This window comes from Diospyros lotus, chromosome 11 (genome assembly GCF_014633365.1).
Source record: "Diospyros lotus cultivar Yz01 chromosome 11, ASM1463336v1, whole genome shotgun sequence".
Lineage (NCBI taxonomy): Eukaryota > Viridiplantae > Streptophyta > Magnoliopsida > Ericales > Ebenaceae > Diospyros > Diospyros lotus.
The window spans coordinates 1873293-1896820 of NC_068348.1; the positions used below are offsets into that span (position 1 = coordinate 1873293).

At 33.8% G+C, this 23528-nt stretch overlaps 2 protein-coding genes across 3 annotated transcripts in view; both read right to left on the reverse strand.

Moving 5' to 3' along the window:
- The window catches only part of LOC127813295 (serine/arginine-rich splicing factor SR45a-like), a 38949-nt gene extending 35694 nt beyond the window's left edge, over positions 1-3255 (reverse strand). Inside the window, exon 1 of one of the 2 annotated variants that reach the window (XM_052354198.1) lies at positions 3113-3255. The gene's annotated coding sequence lies outside the window, so the exon portion shown is untranslated. The remainder of the gene's footprint in view (positions 1-3112) is intronic. The other variant, XM_052354200.1, reaches the window with a different exon arrangement.
- A 1682-nt stretch (positions 3256-4937) lies between these two features.
- LOC127813293 (beta-adaptin-like protein B) lies at positions 4938-17342 on the reverse strand. The gene is made up of 15 exons (XM_052354194.1): positions 17184-17342; positions 16247-16444; positions 12166-12279; positions 11601-11851; positions 10940-11075; positions 10676-10855; positions 10353-10445; positions 10024-10235; positions 9842-9905; positions 9541-9720; positions 7288-7380; positions 6571-6980; positions 6100-6289; positions 5817-6020; positions 4938-5470 (listed from the first exon to the last, which is right to left on the reverse strand). Exons 1-15 carry the CDS (start codon positions 17268-17270, stop codon positions 5171-5173), a joined length of 2712 nt encoding a protein of 903 aa, XP_052210154.1. The 5' UTR covers positions 17271-17342; the 3' UTR covers positions 4938-5170.
- Positions 17343-23528: the final 6186 nt, after the last annotated feature.

The window sequence follows — 23528 nt, forward strand, 5'->3', positions numbered from 1 at the left end:
AACCCATTACAATCCGATTACAATATACCCTTCTACTATTCCTTGGGTCATGACAAAAAGTTGGGCCACCTGAGTTAGCTTATGCTTAAGCATCTTTTGTAGACGTTTTCCTATGATCATCCTGCATACTCCAGCTTCCTTGCTGCCCACCAGTGTCATTCCTTTCCCTTCTCTCTCAAAAGTCACCTCCATTTTGTTAAAATTGAAGCAAATGGGACTCACCTGCTTCATCCAATCTACCCTTAACACCACAACACATCCCCCAATTTTAATAACCTGAAGTCTACCTCAAACTCTTCACCTTGCATCTCCCAACGGAACTTAGCGCAAGCTAACTTGCTCATCACTTTACTCCCATTGGCCACTGTTATTGAAAGTGGTTGTGTGCTAATCAGGGAGCACTTCAACCGTTTGGCATTACTTTCATCCAAAAAACTGTGGGTACTCCCACTGTCAATCAGGATCATCAGCTTACTTTCTCTAATCTTCCCTTCCACATTGATGATTTTGTTATTAGCTAGCCCTCTCAAGGCATGTAGAGATATCTCTCCATTGTCTTCGTCTCCTTCCTCCAACACATTTCGCATTTCTTCCTCTCCTACATCCTCCTCTTCTCCTTCTAGTAAAAGCAGTTGCTTCTTGCACTGATGCTTGGGGAAGTATCTATCTGTCTCCTCTGTTCAATCAACCTCTCACTTTGTGTCTTCGAGCCCAATGTTGGTAAATTCTTCACCCCTTGTACACCATTCCAATTTTCTCTACCCTGAATCTTCCCAACGAGAGTCAACACAGTATGTGTTCCTCCCATGTTCATGATCCATTGTTTCTTCATGAGCGCTTCCATCGTCGGCTCATGCAATCGGGCACTGTCAGTGGCATGCTTAAGGGTTTATGGTAGCAGCACCTTCACCATGGGCCTTAGCTTCTTATTCAATCCACTAATAAAACTAGAGACGAAGTAAGCCTCTGTCAAATAGGGATTATGGTTGAGCATCAACGCCTTCAGCTCCTCAAACCTCCTCTGGTACTCAGCCACCGATCCATTCTGTCTGATTTTGTTAAACTCCTCCACCACATCCGTCATTCCTCTCTCTCACCGAAGCTTTCGCAAAATTTTGCTGCAAATTCTACCCATGTGCATTCTCCTCTCGTTTTGGCCCATCCCTGGTACCAATCATCCCTAACATCATTAAGGTAGGTCGCTGCCATACTTACCTTCTGATGCTCCGATATCCCAAACCATTCAAAGGCCCTCTCACATAGTCTAATCCACCATCGAGGTGTACTCCCATCGAACATAGGGATATCCAATTTTGGCATGGGTATCCCTGGATGGCCAAGACCTCCATTCATTCCTTGTCTTAGTCCAACCAAATTTTCCCCTGTTTCTCCTAATTCTTCCCCAACCTCAGAGGTTCCCGATTTCCTTTGACTCATCCCATGACCGGGAAGAATCGGGTCTGTTCTCTCCCTAGGGGGAAAATCTAGAGAGAGATTTATCGGTTGCTATCGCATGAACATAACCATGAAGCTTTATAATTGCTCCCGGATCTACGCTCCCACTTCTTCTCGGATTTGATTGACTGCCCCGTCCAATTTGTGATCAATGGAGATGATCGCTTCATGATTGTGGTTGGATCCCAATTCTAGCTGATCAACTCTTGCATGTAGATCAAATACCGTGGAACCAAATTGGTGTAGTTGCGCCTCCATGTTCTTCATCCGTGTGTCGTCTGCCATCACCAATTCTTCTTGCAGCTCCGCCTAGCCGGGATCGCTCTAATACCAAATTGTCAGATCCTACGGGTCTAACTGATCTATCTTAGGAATTCCGCAAGGAATTGAGGAGAATTCTAATGAGAGATCTGTGTGAGGGAGATAAGGAGAGAGAAAGAGAAGGAAAGAGAGTGGGAGAATTGAGAGAAGACTTTAAGATTCAATTCATTCATGCCTTGAGAGTGAGATCAGTGTAAATTCATACTGATCTCCTCCGTCCAATGGGCAAACAAGTGGGCCATTCGAAAATGAATAGCTCCCGCCCAAAACCCCATACAACAGCTAACTACCATGTGCTATGGCTATCTCTAATTACCGCCTTTTATTTAATAGTCACATGACAACACACCTCAACGCCAAATAATTGATCACTCACATCCCGATGATTGGTTATTGAATCAAGATACACACAAGCATAATAAATCTGCCTACATCATCTCACAGATTTTCAGTGTTGTGTCCATTAACAACTGAACTCAAGGTTGCCTATTTATAGGTGACAACTCGCAACTCTAGTAGGATGGGGTCTCCTATACCTATAATGATCCCGTACTCATAATCAAATTAGGTTTACCTAAGAGACTCAATCTCAATTAGATATGAATTTAAGAAATTATCAAATAGGGCCACAGAGGAAGACCAAGAACAACTTTGTAAGAAAACTTTAGAAGATATGAGTTCTAAGGGTCTGCAAAAGATAAGGCCATAATAGTGCTGGCAAGCTAGAACTGATACAGCTAAACTCAAATAGCAAGGTAAGTGTTGTTTTAGTGACAGAATTTTGTAAGACCATGTAATATAATTTTATTTTGTATACACCATAATTTTTTACTTAATATTTGTGAAATTGCATACTTTGAATAGTTAATGAAGAAAATCAAGTCAGAAAATGGAAGAGACGGGCACAAGCACAACAAAGAAACACCGTTTCGGTTTTTATTTTTGGGAAAGAAAACACCCAACCAAACGACATTTTTATTTTCCCCAAGACTTCGAAAACGGACCCAGAAGAGCTGAAAGCTACAAAGAAATCAAACAGGACCTCAATAATCATTTTGTCTTTGAGAAAAATTGATATAATCGGTCACTTCTCGCAGTTCTTGTTAAGCTATCTACCTCCGGCCCTTAATTGAATGAAGTTTCATCCAATAAAATCAACTCACAAGTTTCAATCAACTCAACTGGAAAATTCAAGATTTATCGCTATAAATTTAACATAACTCGCATCTGTCCAAGATATTGAACCAAATCAAACCAAAATTTCACAGCTTACAGGTTTTCAAACACATATATAACATATAGACTCATCTTCAGATAGATATTTATCGGAGGTTACCTTGATTTGGGAGGTCGATTCGGATGAGGTGAATCAAAGAAACGATGATTGAGAGACAGAGAAAGAGAGAGGAGAGAGAGAGAGAGAGAGAGGGGTTTCCAATTGACAGTGACTGAACGAGTCCAAATGCCGAACGAGTTTCTATTTGCTGTTCAACAGTCCAGAGAAAATGAGGGTAAAGTCGCCCTTTTGCCCCCCCGGTCGGCCAATCTATTCCGCTGCCCGACTAGGCCCACTGAGTTAAATAATAGATTCATCCAGATATCTAGCATAGACGATCGCTACTTGCAATATTTTTATACTCGGTGTCCTCAATTATATTAAGGGACATAAATCGTAAATTAAGTTTTCAATTTTTGTATAATGTAAGAATTAAATTCACAACTTATTAAATTGATATTAATATATTATTTATTTAATCACTTAAACTATATTTTAGGGACATATTTGTCAGTTATTATAAAATGTAATATACCATCAAAAATGTTTTTGTTTTGGAAAAGTTATAAAAAAAAAAAAGACTTTTTCAAACTATTTTTATAATTTTAGAAATATTTTAAGATATTTTTATAATATTAAAAAATATCAAAAACATATTTTCAACTTAAATGTATTTTCTTCTACAGAGAGGTTAGATATAGAAAAAAATTTGTTAATTTTTTTCAAAATTTATTTGAATGTATTGTGGAATTTATCTTTATTTTTTATATTAAATATTATATTTATAAAAAGACACGTATCTTTTGTATTTACGTGTTTTCACGCATTTATATTTTTTTTAAAAAAATATATTTTTTTTATTTTCTATTTATATTTTCGTGCAACCTAGTTAATAGATAACAAATGTCACATCTATCGGTTATTAGATTACTCCATATAATTACAATTTATATTTCGTAATGTATTTATTTTTCAAATTTTGGAAATAGAAGCTAAAATAATATGTTTTGATAATGTATTTAGTCATATAACTGAATTTATATAAATTATTTCATGAAATTTATATAAGATAATAGCTAAATAGTCACTAGAAGTTTGGTTTCTGAAAATGTGATAACTGATAAAAAAAAAAAAAAAAAAGATGGCCAAATTAATGAAATGGAAATAAAAGTATGAACATGAAACCCCATTTTAGTATTTTTTTTTTAAAATAAAAAGTAAATACATTTAATGTAGTTATAGATTCTGTGTCAAAAGAACTTATTAAATTTAAATTGTCATTGATCCAATCTTCATTTTTCACCTTATCATCTCTAAATTTCAAGTTTTTTAACCAAAATTAACTTGCAAACATGAAAAAACAAAACTTTGGGAGCACTTCTAAATTTGCCTAAGTTAGTGATGATATGAATTTTTCACTTCACCACCATTGAATCTTAAGGTTTTTTCATTGAAAATAACTTGTAAGTAGTGACAGAGTCAGAAAAAAATTTGAGTCCAAGCCAAATTATAATTTTAACTTTAACCAAATTATAAAAATTATAATTATTTATAATAATATATATAATTAAAAAATAAAAAAAAATCAACTAAGCCAAGACCCCAGCTGGCCAGAACGTGGCTCCGTCAGTGCTTATAAGCATGAAACAAAGTAAATTGCCTGACCACCTCCAAATTTGCCCTAAATTAGTTATGATATAAATAGATGTAGTTTGTAATTAGAGAGAAAAAATATGTTTTTTAACCTAAATGTTCGAATAATTTTAAGAGTATCTCGTATATATTTTCCTTCCATATCCGTCACATTGATTTTCTAATCACTTTTCTCATAACTTACAGAAATACCCCTTACCTCTATCATACCTTAATTAGTGACAACTGAACATAGTCAAGACATATTCTCCCCTTTGTATATCACAATACCAAAATTTTGGTTCTTCCAGTACAATTGATCAAAGACTAGGAAATGGAAACCTCGTCCAACCAATCTCAACAATAAAAATGGAGACTCCAAACAGAATAACAACAGGACCTCACTGTTCTACAGATTACAGAAGAACTTCAACTTCACCACCAGACAGAAAAGCTAAATGATGAACACAGACAAGTATTAACCAACTAAGTCCTGAGGAAAGACTCGATGCTTTCAAAGAAGAGAGGAGCGAGTTCAGGGTTTGGGGTTTTGACTGCGCACTTGACTCCAGGGATTCCAATGACTGCTGTAATTTCGATCAAGAAGGGGATTCCTCGAGGGATCTTGGCAGAGAGATACAGCACCTCCTGGTTTGCGTGCCTGCGCTTTGCGATGAAGAACATGTTCGATGCTGCTACCCGATCTATGGTTGCTTCTACGCTGTTCACGACAAGGCCTGGGAAGTCCTTTGACACCTCATTTGAATCGGGTAAAGACTTCCATGTCTGCAAAAAGCAAAACCATCAGGCTTCCCAGCTGCCGGTATCAAGCATCTCTCTTTGGGAAAGAAAGCAGACTTTCCAATATTTTCCCAGATAAGGGTATCACTCTTGCTATGAATTATTTCTAACCAACATTACTGTAACTAAGAAATTCGCACAACTTTCTGATTCAGATAATTATGGAAGTTGTACGAGGATAAAGGGCACATCCCTAGTAAACTTGTGATTTTCCAGTCACAAAGGAGCAAACTCATTGTTGCTACCAAGACTAGCCCTCTGTGAAGAGGCTAAGAGCATATTTTTATGGGTCATCATCTAAAACGAAACACATGTATTCTTTTTTTTTTACCTCGAGGAATGTAGCACGCTCCATTTTCCCGTCCTCAGTGAAGAATACCAGCAATGATACTTTATCATTGAAATACCATACGGGTTGTTGATTATTTTTCACAGCAACCTGCAGAAGGGTGTTTGGAGGGCCAGGAGCTATGTTTTGGAATAAAACCATAGGCAGAAGAGTCCTTGCTGATGTTCCAGGTAGCAACTGTGGGACCTGATCATGAATAAGAAGTTAATACGAAACTAAACCACAGGATTCATACCATTTCATGAAATACGAAAGCAACAACCACCTGGAGAGGTCCAGCAGCAGCGAGACCAAATGTGTTCTTGTTGAATTGGATCATAAATCCATCAAGGGGAATCTGTGAGTTGTTCTCGAACATTAAGTTGTAGAATATCTGGCCATCTCTGCGTACCAACTGTGCACTGATTTGCAAACCTTGACCAGCTGAAGCTGATAATAGAACAGGCAAAGGTGGGCTGCAATTTAAATTGTTACTTCATGTCAGTACAACTCACAGGAACTGGAATCAACTAATTCCTAGTTAAATCATTTTTTATTAATTTGGATTTGCAATCTCTGGAATCCCAGTTGATATCATTATTCCTAGCATGTAGATACTGTCCATGTAACAGCCAAAAGCCCAAAACTTGTCAAAAAAATCAAAGATTTAGCAATAAACTTTAGAAATGCAATGCAACTAAATTCAGATGCTATTCATATACGATAGCCTACCATGCCTATAATCCACCATACTTACCCAGCAGGTACTGAGGACTCAACAGAAACTATAGCACTGCTGTTGGTATCATTATCAATCCCTATCAAATCACCAAGTAAATCGGGGACAGGAGCAGGAGCAGGAGCTGCAGGGGCTGGTTGCCTAGCCACGGCCTGTGGAGCACTACTTGAAGTTGCTGTTGGAGATGTACCACTATCTACTGCATGAGCAGGGGACTCGGAGTACCCTGTTTCACTCCCATCAGGGTAGTCATCTTCTTCAGCTCTCTGGGCAGTCTTCACACGGGTAACAAATGCTTCTGGGGGCTTGTGGTACACTGAAGACAGAGTAGCAATATTGGCAAGTAGTTCATCAAGAAGAGACGGATCGAGTTGGTTTGAATCATCACTGATGACAGGCTTTTCAGCTAACACAACATCCTTAGCTGCCTGAGAGAGTGGGAGAAAAAGCAGGTTCATTATAAATAGAAAGAGGTTTATGGTTTCTAATACTGGCAGTATGCGTGTCTGTGTGCATATATTTCATAAGTAACATCGGCAACATTTACAGAAGCATTCACGCAGGAGTTCAGACAGTCCTAAACAGCTAAGCTGCCTATACAGCCAAGCGATCTCCACCTTCCTTCAACAAGTAAGGGTCATGTACAGAAAGAAACCTCTAAAATGGCAGAACAATATATGCATATATAAAGCAAGCCACAAGGAAGAGCAGGATTGACTTTTAACTGTGACAGACCTCAGGATCAGTCGAAAGAAGTCTCCAATATATATATGCACGATCGCGCAAATCTGGATTATCAGTCTCCACTGTGGCATTATTCAACACAACCTACCAAGATAACATTTAGGGAGAATTAATAAGAAAGCAAAAAAGTGGGTTGGAGGGAGATGATTTTCTCATGCTCATCAGGAGATCAAATTAGATTATATCACAGAGTTCAATAACATCTCATTGAGCAGAAAAGGAAAAAGAAGCAGACTTTGTAATTTATTAGTACTGCATCTACCATTTAGTTCTTCAAGAGGATCAATGACTAGCTCATTGTTTACTTCTTCCTTTTTTATTAGGTTTTGTTTTTTATTTTTTGGGTTAGGTAGCTCATTGTTTACTTAATTTGTATTACATTTCATACCAATATTCAAATGGAACTGAAGAGAGAAAGTAGAGGGAACAAAAGAGAGAAGCATAAAAATTTGATATTATCCTATCTCTTAATGCATAAAGTTTAACCACAGATTTGTAGTTTAAAGGCAAATCCTCCATTTGTCTAATGGATTTGTTACTAGGCTGTTTTGTGCCGAGATAAAAAAACCAGAGCTGATGTTATATGAACTGAAGTTCTATTCTGAGAGCAACCATTTGTTGCAAACAAATGCTAGAGGTTAAGACTCTACCCAGTCCACACATTCATTGAATCTATAACTGGACGACACAACCACTAGGTAACATATAACCAGCCACTTGACACCCAAAACAGTAGCCAGAAGAAGCTATTTCAGACCAGGGCAGGCATTGGGTGGTTCGGTTTGGCTACTATCAGAACTCAAACTCAACCAAACTTGACAAGTTTCTAACTTCTGGAGTGTAAACTAAACTATTGTATGAATTGAATAAATAACCGAGTAAATTCTAGCCAGTTGAGATGACCACCACTAGTTGGACTGTATAATACTTGAAACATGCATAAAAAAATTTGTACATATTCATCTTAAATTTAGAGGTCTAGAATTCGTGTAGCCAACCCCACGTAATGGGATAAAGGCTTGGGAATGTTGACATATTCATCTAGAACTCTTATTATGTATTCTACTATTCTTCACTAAAGATTTGGCTCTTATACTTCAGGATACAGGACTCGAAATCCACTTTAAAAGATAGGACTTGATTAAACACATCAAGTTCATGTAATACTTAATAAAATTTTGGGAGAAATATGATAGGACTGGATTCTTCAGTTCATTTTGATAATCCAAAGGACAATTTGATACCTAACGCTTTAGCCATTTTAGACTTGGAATGAATACATGCAAAAGCATACAAAATGAACCAATAAAGACCAGGTTTTGGTCCTCCAATACAGGTAGTCTGGTTCTTTTGCAGCCCTAATCTCACAGATAAAAAAGGTACACCAAAATAAGGATCCAATACTATGAACAATTCAAATTTAGATCAGTCATTCAAATCGGAAAGTATCTTTAGGAGAACATTTATGCAATCCAAAGGACCAAAATACTCTAACCAGGATTTATGTTTGCTTGTTTCATTATCACTATCCACATATTATTTTTTTATATTTTTTACATTTATCTTTTGGTTTGGTTGGATAGGAACTTGTATGATGATTCTCCACCAGATGGGGTAGCCATGTAGGTCCTGAACTTATTCACACAACAGGTTTTGGAAAACCGGAGAGGGTGCACAAAAAACATTAGACCTTAATATATTACAGAAGAACAAGGTATTTGCACATTTTATGCAGCCGTGATATCCTTTTAGGCATAGTTATTCATAAGGACAAAAATAATAATAATAATAAAAGAAAAGAATTGGCATATCCTTGCAGGGGAAATTTTGTGGTGGATACAGAACTTAAAAACTCACTGCAGTAGTCTTCTTTTTTCTCCTAACACCATATCAAAATACATTAACAAAGCAAAGCCTAAATTTGCCCCTCATTTTCTCTCCACAATCAAGCATGGTGCTGGTAAAGAATAACCTTGGGGTACAAAAGTTTAAACTTGCAATCATTTCTCAAGAGCTGCCTACTTCAAAAGTGCAAAGCTATAGTAGCCCAGATTATCTGCCTGATAAGAAAGCTCCACTGGTTACAACATGGAATTTATAACCCTCAGAATTCTCTCTATCACCAATTTGGGAGGCAATAATTCTAAAAACTTTTGGAAGACAATAGAATGTGAAGAAGAGGATACTCTATCAAACGGGCATGCATTCTTAAACCCAGTAAAAAAAATAGTGAAATCAACATGCCTGAATCATCTGCTGTGGCCCTTCAGTTGGCTTCTTAAGAAACAGCTTGACAGTGGCAGTCAGCAATTGCAATTGTACTTGGGCAGGCTCTTCTGGAAAACTCTCCAAAAAGCTCTCAAGCAGCTCATCAGCATTGTCAATTCTCTCTGCATATTCACCAATTATCCAGATCATTGATGCCTGCACGAGAAAAGAAAAAGAAAATCATGATCATAAAATATAATGACCAAAGACATCAATGGTTGCAAGTGTCAAAAGACAATCATTTAAAGCTAAAACTTTGTTAATTGATTACGGATACCTTAGCCTCAGGTTCATCTAAAGTGTCTAAGCTCTCGCAGAGTGTAGCAATGATGGACTCATAGCTGAGAGGAACAAAACATAAATACATAAAGCCAGGAAAGACAAGAATCCATCACAATGCCATAGTGCAAAGTTAGAGTAGGATGACATCAGAAGCACAGGAAAATAGTCAAAACTTACGTGTTAGGGTATCTTCTAAAAATATCCTTAATGACTATAATAGCTTCTTGAACGACATAGTTCACTTTAATCTTAATCAGTTCAAGCAAAACACTAATGCATCGCTCAGCTGCTCTTTCCAGCTTGATGGCACAACGTCCAATTGCACGGACAGCTTTTCTGACAAAATCTACATCTACTTCTGTGGCATATTCTTTGAACTCCAACAAAACCTGAAAAATGTACAGTAAACCATAGTCTGATTAATTTTAGCAGTAAATCTTATTACCAATAAATCATAATCTGATTAAGGGAAAAAAAGAGGGTAACTCCTACCAAATTTTACTTACCTGGTCTATGTTACGGTCTGAAGCCAGTTTTATCATGATTTCTAGCTTCTCCATCTTCACATAAATTGGATCGTTGTACTTGCAAAAGAACACCTAATGGCAAAAATGTGTTTAATAAGTATCAGTTTCTTACTGAAAATCTTATAACTACAGGAAGAAGATCATCATCGTCATCAACAACTGCACCTTATCCTAACCATGTTAGTTTCAGTGAAACAACATTCATAATGTCAATTGACTTCTAAAAGTCGCATTGAAAATACAAATCCATGCAAAAGAACAAAACCACAAATCATAACAGGTGAGACAAAACCATAAATCACCTTAATCTCATGGGCAAGAATAGTAGGGCGTCTTTGGACAATAAGGTTGATATTTCGTAATGCAACATATTGAATCTCAGGTTCTGCAGAGAGTAATGTCACAAGAGGAGGAGCCATTTTCTTGCAAAGATTCCGAACCACATCAGTACTTGTGATGAGTTCCATTTGTTGGAGGATCATCTGGAAGATCCCATAAATTTATAAATTAGATATTTCACATTGAAATTAACAAGATGTTAAGGTACAAAGAAGAATCAACGGTACCTTAACAGCTGAAAGCACAACTGCTGAATTTGCGTGTTGCAGTCGTGGGGTAACACGCTCCACTATGTTCTCAGCTTCACGAGCATCGGCTGCCTTATACTTGGAAAGGGCATCCAATATGAAAACTTGGCCCCACCTGACATTGTATGTCAAATTTACAGAAAAAAAAAAAAAAGACATTGTATGTCAAACAAGAAAATCAGACAATTAATATTGGAAAAACTTCACATAAATGCATGATTATGATTTAGAGATCCAATTAGATATTCAAGAATATCGGCAACATATAGAGCTTGAGAAATCAAATTAGACAGTTTAATATCACACACCCTTTCTAAGCATTGTAACCATATTTTACCATTTAATAACTAACATAGCACAAGCAGCTGAGAATAATCCTTTCCAAAAGTGAAGTTGTTTAAAAATGTGGAAGAGGCCAACTGTGAAAGGTAGGAAGGTACTGAACGGTGATATGGATCTCTTCAAATAGGATATTGCAAGATAACACATATATAATTTTGCACAAACATGAGCTACATATAATCAATTAAACAGGCACAGATGACCAATTTACAAGAAAAACTCTCTCCTGCAATGTTAAGTATGGTGCATACATTCCATGGCCTACTTGAAGTAAAATATTTTTGAATCACAAACTCACTCTGTGCACTCATTTAGAGCAGTAAGGAGCTTTGAAATTGTATGGCTCGTGATCTCAAATATGGGTCTGCTACTGTTGTCTTGGATCTCTGCAAGCGCTGCTACAGCATTTGCTACAACCATAGGATTATTATCGGATATCAAATCCTTGAGAGCTTCCAGAAATCCCCTATCCTCAACCAGCTCAGCATTTATGTCAAACAGTTTAGCAACACATATAGCAGCAGTCTTGCGAACATAAGGATCGTCATCCTGACCAAAATAAATAAAAGCATGCTTAGTTAAGAAGTTCAACACAACTCTTTATGTGAGAACATTTTAAAATTCTTTATTGGATATATTTATCTTAAATGGGACACAAAATTTGAGTATCTTTATTGGGTGAATGCAGCCTGTACAGTTAACATATCCATCCCTAGGGGCATGAGAAAATTCTAGGAATATGAACAACAATACACCTAAACTTTTCTTCACTGTTGATTCAGGGTGCCATGCAGAATACTAAAGTATAGAAATGGTAAATGGTTCCAGTAGTCAAGCTTTTGAAATCAAAGATGGTTATCAACCTTGAGGCACCTCTGGAGGGGGTCACACAGATATTCTGTGATTTTGTCAACACGAATGCATCCCATTGTCCTTACAGCCAAAGCACGAATCAAAGGATTTGGGTCCTGTGAGTCCTGCAAATTGCATACCCTAACATTCATTAGAGATTTGTAGGAGCAACTTTTCAGCACTGTGAAAAGCAGAATTCAAAATATTCAAACAAATGCAATAAAGAATGAACTCACTGCTATTAATAACAAGGAATCTCATGCCACCCATGAACTCTAAGGAATCAAAAAAACTTAAAATTGATGAAGGTGCTCAAAGGAGGAGATTGAACATCACACTCTAGATTCAATTTCTGAAAAATAACTTCAATGAAAGTGTTTCCAGAATTATGTCATGATCATGACTTCCACCAAACAAAGGACTATTTCTTTAAGATTTTACAGCCAGTGGCATTTACATATGGACTCAGATAAGAAAGGAGGAGAGTCAAAGAATAAACAAACAAATAGAGAAATAACTGAAGTTGACCAACTTTGTTAAGGACGTGAGAAGAAACAGTATCAGGAAAAAAGTATTGTGCTTAGGGCTGGCAATAAGCCGAGCTGAGTCGAGCTAGGCCCAGCTCGAGCTCAGCTCGATTGATTTTAGCTTGGCTCGTAGCTCGGCTCGAGCTCAATATGAGCTGATTTTTTTAGCTCAAGTTCGGCTTGATGATGACTACGAGCTGGCTCGACTCGGCTCGAAATTGACTATTACCTTACTTTTATGTATATATATATTTAAATAATATATTTATAAAATTATTAAGTATATATTTATATTATTGAGTATTAAGTAATAAATATTTTTTTATTTAATAAATTTATAAAATTAATATATATATATATTTATAAGTATATCGAGTTGGCTCGTAAGCCAAATGAGTCGAGCTAATGGTAGCTCAAGCTCGGCTCATTTACTAAATGAGCCAAATATTTGAGCTCAAATTTGGCTCATTTGTATCATGACCTAGTTTATTGAGCCAATTTTCGAGTCGAGTCTTGAGCCAGCTCACGAGTAGCTCGGCTCATTGCCAGCCCTTGTGCTAGAGTAAAAAACACTAGGGTACAAATGCAGTGCATCAAGAATAGGATAGAGAAGGTGCATCCATACATGGTCTTAATAACAGTCAGACAACAATATAAAGGATTCTTCTGTCCAAAACCATGTAGTTGGCAACACATGAACAATAATCAACTTTCTTCATCTAATGACATGGACAGGTAAATTCATTTGTAATTGTTTCATCAAATTGTATTCAACCAAGGAACACAAGTTCCTTCCATTTCCTTAAATACAAACTCTTATCCTATATTATATAACAAAGAAATCATTTGTTCATCTATCAAGATAGATGAAGATCCAAGGAGTAAAAGCATAGTTAATCACTTCTTTAAATTGCTTTGTTATGGGCATTTCATTTTGAGCATCCAATGTTCATTGACACTTATAAACCTAATTCTTAATATTCACTGACACAAAGGGTACCTATGCATTAGTTATGACTAGACGTTGTCCATTATTAACATAATGATTGCTAATATCTTTTATAATTTTGAAAATTTTATCACCAGAATCTACACTGAGTTTATTCTCTAAATTATTTAAGAGGATGTATAAACCTCAAATGTGTTCATTTATTCATTACTTGTTTTGCATAATGTTTATACATGTTTCAGTTATTTTCAATCATTTCATACGTTTCCAATATTTTATGTTGTTGAGAACAAAATTCTTATCCTTAGACAATTGAAGTAAACCTTTTTGTTTATGTAATTTCCCTAAATAAGTAACTGCCAACTCAATAAGGTTCCAACCTTCAGAGCTTTTAAATGGATTGATTTATTCATGCAAATTATTGTAAAACTATATTCTCAGATAAATCCAGTAGTATATGTCCTTTCTAATAGGCTGAATCCACATTTTGTCTTTTTGCATCCCTCTTTTCTCTTGACACCATCTCAGACAATCACATTTCTCTTGTCCCACTAACTATTAATGGCATAACTTCCCACAAATGCACATGCATTCCTTCTAATGTCACTTATCAACATGGCAATATCAATATCTTAACTTCACCATGCTAATTTTTTAAGCATTATTCTTAGTAATCCAACATAATTGATAATTCTACAGCTTCATAAAGTAAAACTGAGTATTATTCTTAGCAATCCAATATAAATCTACTGCCACATAAAGTAAAACTACCACTATTATTTTAACATTACATACAACCAGAACTATGGAACAATAGATTAGCTGTTTGTTGCAAATAGAGTATAAACTAGTACAGCAAAGCATTATAGCTGTCCCATGGAACTGTCCTTATAATGATACAACATTTTAATGCATTTATCTATGTAATCCATCCGACCATATTTTAGTCTTCCTTCTTGTTGATAAATGACCTTATGTATTAAGAATGGCAATTAGTTAGCTGCTAAAGTCAAATTTTACTGCCTTGATACCTAATTTCATATTTTTCTATAATTAAATGTTCCATAATTTGGCATAACCATAACCTAAAACTCAAAATCTACCATAAAAGTAACCAATCTCCTAGTTTCTGGAAGAAAATTATTTGTAAGCAAACTAAATCCCCATGCTAATAAGTTAACGTCCAACCACCTTAATAATGGTCAAGACTTAATTCCACACTCACAGATATAATTCAATTCATTGCCTCCTCATTATCAGGACAGTTATAATTTCATTGTACACCTTGCAAACATTGCAACCCAAAGTATCTACATACTTTCTGAAAGGAATGTTAAATAAAACATAAAATCATCATATATTTAAGTTCATAATATGTGCCATCCTGCCAAAATATTCAGAAATTATTTCAAAGTGTAAAACTGAAGTTAAATTTGCCAGTTAAGCAATAAAATTCAAATTTACATTCCACTAAGAATAGTCAACATTAAGTGTTAACTCATCTTTATCTAACCTAAGTCTAAAACCTTGCTTAACTAAAACTTCAAACTTAATAAGTGATAGCTATCAGTTTTAAAATATGCCTAGTTTCCCAACAACTGAAAATGCCAAATTTCAAGTTGTTAATAACAAGATCAAAGAAGACTTATGCCAATAAATACCAAATAAAGGATTTTTTTTTTTGTTTCTTTATATATATATATATATATATTATTTTCATCTAAATGTACCACTTATTGCCCACATACATATAACTTCATGAGCATATAATTTGATTTTACCACATGTAATCTAGTGTGGCAGTGCCCCAAAATTTCTCATCCGATTCCTTAATGTTTTATTTTGTTAGTAGGTGCAACTTCAAGTGTCACCTTTCCCATATCTCTATACCAAAACATTATAGTGGAGTATGGATCTCCTCCAAATGGATCTAATAAAGATTTCAGCAATCACACCAATCCCTAAACTACTAATGAAAAACCATGATCTAGTTCCAGCTGAACTGATTATGACCTAAGGTGAATCTCAACAATGACCTAAGGTGAATCTCAACAACGTATTCATTGTATACAACTCTATAGCACCTCCAAAACAAAGAATACAAATTGCATAATGATTTGGCATCCAAATTAGGTGGGCTTATTCAATCCAGGGGAAGGGATGAAATACTCATATAATCCCTCCTTGCTTTTATGACAGAAAATTACTGTCACTACAAATCCTATCACACCCTATAACTCCTTTCCTATTTCCATTTTTACCTTGGCCACGCTAATTTTTCCATATAGATAATTTATTATGTTTAATTATTGCCACAGTCAGAACTTCCCAAAAACACTAACTACATACTTGACTCCCTATGCAATTGCAATAAAATTAGACCAAAAAATACTCTTCCGTTGTGAACTAATCTTAGCCTACTTTTTATAAAAGTGAATAGCCTCTGTTAATGCCATCCAGTTTTATCACAATATACTAAATAGAATTTAAAGCTCTATTTTTGGTCCCTTCCATCTTTTAAAATTGACATGCACCCATAATATCCATCATGGCTACAGATATCACTACAGAGACCATAATGAGGCAAGAGAACCAAAGTTCAACCACAGTTCTTACCTTGACAAATGTATTTACTGCCAGTATTGCTAGGTCAGGTTGGCTTTTGGCATAGTTGATGAGATATAAATAAACAAGCTTTTTGAGCTCCAAATTCTCTGTCTGCATGCAATTCACAACATCCGTGAATAGTGATGAAACATCTTTCCCAACAGTCATGGCAGCAATCACCTTTTTGACTGCATCTTTTCTCTTATCCTGGAGGAAAAGCACAGTGAAAAGGAATGCAATTTAAAGGCCAATCCAAATTAAAACAATAACGTGCAGTCATCAAAAGTAATACACTACTCATTCAGGAGCCTCAAAAATATTATCAGTAACAGTAAGTTTGCCAATTGTATGCAGAAGAGGCTACCAAAATCAGATTCTTGGAACAAAGTCAAACAGACTACTAATATATTTGCACAGAGATATTCGGAAATAGATCCTCCAACAAGCTAATAGATGATCAAGCCCTATTCATGGTACACAAAGAATAAGCCCGCACACTAACCAAATCGTCAAATTTTTATGCTCAAACTGTTGAATCATTACAGAACCTTGTACTGAGAAATGCAGGTGGATCCCTTTCGAAATGGGGATAAACCAAATCAACAAAACCACAAACGACGCTAAAGCGATCTCAATGTTCTAAGACCCTAGAAAAAGCTAAGCTCCATTTAACCGCGGCTAACTAATTAATTGAATAAAAGTTTACACAGGTAAAAGATAAAACACAAGACAGATGGAAATTCCAGGCGATGTGAATTGGAATACCCTACAGATGCGATGCGAAGCCAAACACAAACCAGTAGACAAAAGAACGCTGCAGATCTGATAATAATTCTCGTCAATCGGTAGGGAAAAACACAAATTCGGTGAAACGGGAGCGTAAACGAAGCAGATCGCACGAATGCAAGCATATAAAGAGAGATAAGTGAAGAGAAAGAAAGAGAACCTTGTACTGAGAATTGAGCTCCTCCTTGAGCTCGGGGATTTCACCCTTCTTGGTGGTGGAGAAGTACTTGGAGTCGTGTCCGCTCATCTCTGTCTCTCTCTCGCTCGCCGGCTGGACGACGACAGGAGGAAAATGAAGAAGATTGGAAGCTGTAGATGCAAAGAGCCGAATGTTATTCGCCCAAACGAACCGGTGGCGAACCGCTTTTGTAGACCGGTTTCCTTCGAACCGGAGCTGACCGAGCTCTCTCCAGACCGGAACTATAATTGAAAAAGCGCAAATAAAAATGAAAAGGAGATAATTTACTTTTTTATTTATTTTATAATAAAAACTATTATCTTATGAATTTAAAGTTGCGAGTTTAATACTTAACTAATACTTTAAATTATCCTATGTCATATTATTTATGAACTTAAATAAAAGAATCGATGATATACCAATGAGATTGTTAAAGAATACGCGACTCTTCTAATGAGTTGGAAGATGTGCAAAATCACGACATTTTTGTAAGGCACTTTTGGGCACTTGTTATTTGGCTTTTTGTTTATAAGTTTGTTAAAGACAAATATGCTATTTAGATATTATTATTATTGAAATATAATAATTAAAATTTAAATCACGAGATAAGCTTTTGGAAGGTGATAGAATATGACGGAATAACAAGAGTTGTATGGGAGAAAATTGTTTGAGAGAACTGAAGTTGGCCTCAAATAAGACTTGTAAGGTAGAAAATAGGTTAGAAGGCACGCAATAACTTGTTTCGCACAGGCGGCTTTTCGATGTTTAAGTCAAAAAAAGTTGTGGTAAAGTCTGAATATAGATGAAATTGTGCATAAGTGTATAGTAGAATGCAATGAAGAGTCATCCAAGAGAAAAATGTTTATCCAAGATAACTTGTATTGTCGGTGTTCCTAAAATTCAAGGATCAAGAAGAAAAAAAAAATAGTTGAATATAAGGGGTCGAGAGCTATTTATAATTGTTGGTCGATAACTACGATATGTAACATGCATGTGCAGGGATGCGGTGCCATTCCAAATAGGAGATGTAGTGTTGTCTGAGATAATTCTTTCAAAGAGAACCCTTAAATATGACATATTCTTTTCAGTATAATGCTTTTTTTTTTGTTAGAATTTTTCTTTGAATGACATGTTATAATATACACTTTTTGACATTTTAAGTGACATTTTGCATTGATGTCTTATATAATATGTCATATTAATATAAATATACAAAAATCAACTAAAGTTAAACTTATAACTTACTCAATAATTCTCTTTCAAACTTGACCAAAATAAGAGTAATATTGTGTCATGTCTTGTTGATGCGTTACTTAGTCATGACACCATTACCCTTTATGTTTTCGAGAAAGAAAGGGGAGATTTATTTTAATATATATATATATTTAAAAAATATATTAAAACAAATAAATAGCCAATTTTGCACCAATTGGGCTGCGAACAAAAGTTCTATATTGTTCTGTTAATTCCCTGGGCCTCCAGTCACAGCTAACTTTGGGCCCTTTGAGATGGTCTTATTACTCGTGTTGCTCCAATACCAAAATTATTCAAACCATTATTATTATTATTTATTTTTGTGATTCAAACCATCATTCACCTAGGGGTGTGCAAATTGAACTGACCGATTAATCCGAAAAATTGGATTAACTGATAATTAAAAAATTGAATTGATTAAATTGAAAAAATATAAAAAAATTGAAGAAAATCGAAGTAATCGATAGAAAACACACAATATCGAACAAAACGACATCGTTTTATAAGTATCAAAATAATATCGTTTTAAAATTCGATCAGTTTTATTAGTTTGGTTATTCTAACAAAAAAGATTGAATATAAAACTAAACTTTTGAAAAAAAATTAATGAATCCATTAATTTTTGAGAAAAATTAATAAAAATTTATTTGAATGACCAAACTTTAATTAGTTTGTATTGGATGCTTCTACCATAATGTGGATGAAAAAATAAAAAAAAAAACTTTAATTATATTTTTATTAATAAAATTTTTTTTGAACCACTTGATCCAGATTTGATATTTATTTGAGATTTGAATCTAAATATTTGCTCGTTTATCTAATAAATTTGGATACATGGATCCATTTTCAGAATCGATAGATCCAAAATTTGGAACCAATTATCTGCTTCCCCATTAATAATATATATATATTATAATGTAAGATAGTATAAAGTATTATATAAATTCTTCTTATATAATATACTAGTTCATCCCCGTGCGACGCACGAAAATTTATATGTATTGAATTTATTTAAAATTAACAACCTCACAACTATAAATTCTATATATAGGTTTCAAAAGCTACACATCTTTCATAAATTAATAATTAATTTAACATATGATAAATATAAATAAATTATACAAAAAAATAAATAATATATAATAAATTAGTAACATAAATAATAAAAATATAAAACATAATAAAATTTTTAAAAGAAATATGACAACATATGATAAATATAAATAGCCTATACAAAATATTAATTTTGTCAAAATGACTTAAACGACTTATTTAAAATAATTCAATTTTGCTTAAATAACTAATTTAACGTAACCTACAAACTAATTATTTTTCAAAATTAAGTAGTAACATAAACATATATAAGATTTGTACTTTTTTTGCATTAAACTAATTAAAAATTTTAGAGTTTTGAGTGGTGGTTTTATTGAGAGAGAATGAGAGGTAAATTATGGAAAATAAAATAAAAAATTAAATTTAGTTTTAAAAAAAAAATACTTGACAGTTGGTATTTGGCGATATTACTTGATATCTCAATATTTTTTCTGATTTAAAAAAGTCTATTTTTTTATAATTTATTTGAATTAAAATGTTATGTTAATATTTAAAAATTAATAATATGAATTAGATCTTGCCTCTTCATATATCAGCATGCTTACACATTATTCAAACACTATTTAACCATGAATAAAACTATTTACAAGTTCAAAGAACTACACGTTTTTTACAAATCTAGACTTAATTAATACCTATAAAATTTCATTTCGGATAAGCAAAAAAATAAACAAAATATAATAAAATATCGAAATAAAAAGTGAAAATGGGCGAGAAAAAAATTTGACGACTGCTTTGTTATAATATATATATATATAGATAATATAATTTAAACAGGTTTTACATCAGATAATCGGGTCGATATAGCCATATTCATATTCAATCTATTTAACTCAAGCATAATCAAGTTTGAATTCGAATCCAAATAAAATAAATCTCTAAAAATATCATACTCAAATAAATAGATGGATTCTTTTGGAGCCCTAACTTCTCATACAACCAAGAGACAAAGTTGAGGTTGTGAATATCATTAGGCATTAGGCTGACGAGGGAGACCACTGTTAATTTAAAATTTAATTTTTTTATGATGTTCTAATAGTCTGAGATTCATGTGCCTTTTAGGTGTCAAATTTAACAAGGATTTTTAATAGTTTTAATTAACATAAGATAATAGATGTGATTTTATGGTTTCAACACACACAAAAAAAGAAAAATGACATAATTCTGTTATGTTGCTCGCATTGGGTTTGTCTGATGCAAGTATGAAAGGAGAAAAGGGGGAAGGCGCATGTCCCTCCTTCATATTTTGATCGTGTCAGATAAATCTTATGTTGTCCGATACAAATAATATAACAATTTTGTAAAACGACAATATATTTTAGTTGCAAACTTAATATCAATTTGAATCATAATGATAGATGGTGTAGTTTTGTCTTGATCAAAAGATGCATATGAAATAGGATTTTTTTTTTTTTAATTTCATATATATGAATACTAAACCATTTAACGTGATATATACCATTAGAGTCACATGGTACCTATCTCTGCCTCTCCAAAACTAGCATAGCGGGGGTTTATCCTACAACTCTTTCATGTGTCAATATCTAGTTTAAGAAAAGTTCATGCTCAATCGAGGGCGGATAAATTAAAGCCCTAAGTTTGCATAAAGGAAGAAATCTCGTCATTGTAATAAGTTACGACCAAAATAAGAAGATGATTCAAAAAGAAGAAAAATAACTTCTTCAATATGAAAAAAGAGTGTGACACGGCAACGGTGCACTTTTTCACAATTACTCGATCTTTTCTTTTTTTTTTTATCAAACATAAATATGTATAAATGGTCAAAATGAGCAATACAAATACTCTCGGCGTACCCAGGTAGACCAAGAGCACTAACTAACCAACTCCAAATTCCTGAAACTAGGGTCACAAATTGAGACAAAATATTAGGATACAAAGAGAAAATAATCCTGTATACATGTGTTTTAACTATTTTAACAATATAATCGATAAGAAGAGATCATTACTATTACTTTTTCACGATATACTCGATCTTCTTCTTGATTTTACTATTACTTATTCTACTATTTTTCAAAGATTCTACAAATCTTATCAACTTAAAGCATCGAAAAGACCATTTGAGAGAAGTTTGAGACAATTTTATGATATTTATAATTTATGTTATTCATTCATTATATAACAATATGTTTAAAACTATACTTAGATGCCATTTGGGAGTTGGAATGATATAATATCGACAATTATGATAGGAATAGAATGTTCTTCGGAAGAGAGAGAGTTAATGGTTGCATTTAATGGATTCTTCTTTCTTCAAAAGGCACAAGCCTTGACTGCCTTTTGGACATTCCCTATAAACTATGCTTTTATATGATATTACAATTTTTTTTAGTAATAAAAACGATTCATTTCATATATTTAAAAATAAAAAATATTATAAAATTACGAGTTTAAATTTGTATTCATACGATATTACACAATCACCTATGTCTATTAAAAAAAAATAGGCCCTTTAGATTTAACTCACAATGAATGTATCAATTCATTATAAAGCAGACGCATCGTGACGTTTAAAAAAAGAGATAGTTTTAAGATGAAGATTGTTTGTAATTGACAAATCTCTTGAGTTTTTCTCATTAATTTTTTTGACATAATATTTATATTTTTATTATTAATATTAAATATCACATAGAATATTAAAATTTTAATGGTCGAGGCTTGGGGGTGGACCTAGCTAGCATCACTCCCCCTTAGAGCCACAAAGGTAGGTTAATAATAATAATAATGGTACCAACTAGATCATTAAACTAGTCCTAGACTTAAGTGCCCCACTTGACACCCCTAAGCATGGTTAGAAATTTATTTTAAATAAAATGAAGTGTGAAATTGGTTCAAGGCTAAATTTTTTTTTTATTTTAAATTAAGGGTCATGTTAACCTCGTACTCTGATGTAAGAAATTATTTTTTATTTTAAATGTGACTATGAGTTGCGATTACGATGAAGAGTTCGTTTTGAGATGATAGAATTATTATTTTTATATTTCAACTATCTTTGTCTTAAAGTCTAAAAATGCGAAAATTTCTTTGAACTTTTTGTAAGCAAGATGATTAATTTTTTAATGAAATAAAAATTAATATAAATATATAATATGTCACTATAAAAGATTAGTTAAAATGTCAAATTTAATATTTAAATAATATTTTCGTATATTTTTATAATTTTGCTTTGGTCTTAATCAAAAAGAGTGATGATGGTAACATGGATTTATTCTCTCTTGCCCACTGACCACAAACCATGTATGCATCTGCAATTATTGTAGGATGGTGAAGTACTAGTCCTTTCATATTCAATTGTTCTAGTCAAAAGGGTTTATCATCGATTGTGAGAGCTTGTAAAAAATTATTATTTTTAGGAAAAACTTTTGTTATGTGTCACTTCCATAGTGTTTTTAAATTGGTGAATCATATGTGGAGTAACAATTCAAAGAATAAGAGAATCCATTAAATGAATAAGTGATTTTATAGAATATGAGTTCGTTAATTTTATTTATTTATTCATTTGAGTTTTGTTCGATTAATCTTCAAGGGTGAATGACCTTTTCCTTGATCTTAGAACTGAACATTCGATACAGTGCATATGAGACTTGTCTTCCAGCGTTACTGCTGTCCTCCAGCTAAATATTATATTTCAACAATAAATTCGTCTTTCAAATTGCTGCACTGATTTGAATCTCAATATTCCATGTAAAACTTTAAGTGCTTTACCATTACACTATGCTCGTGGAGACATGAGTTCGTTAATTTTTGATTGGTCTATCTAATGTTTATGATTTAGATGGTATCACGTGTACTTAATTCGTTAATTAAAAAGGATTTGGGGTCACTGATTTTTTTGTAAAAAAATAATTTTTTTAAGTGAAATGGGGGATGTAAACTAGGGAGATTCCATGACTATAAGTATCTTTAGGGTTTGAATGGCATTTGTGATAAAGTTGAGGATGA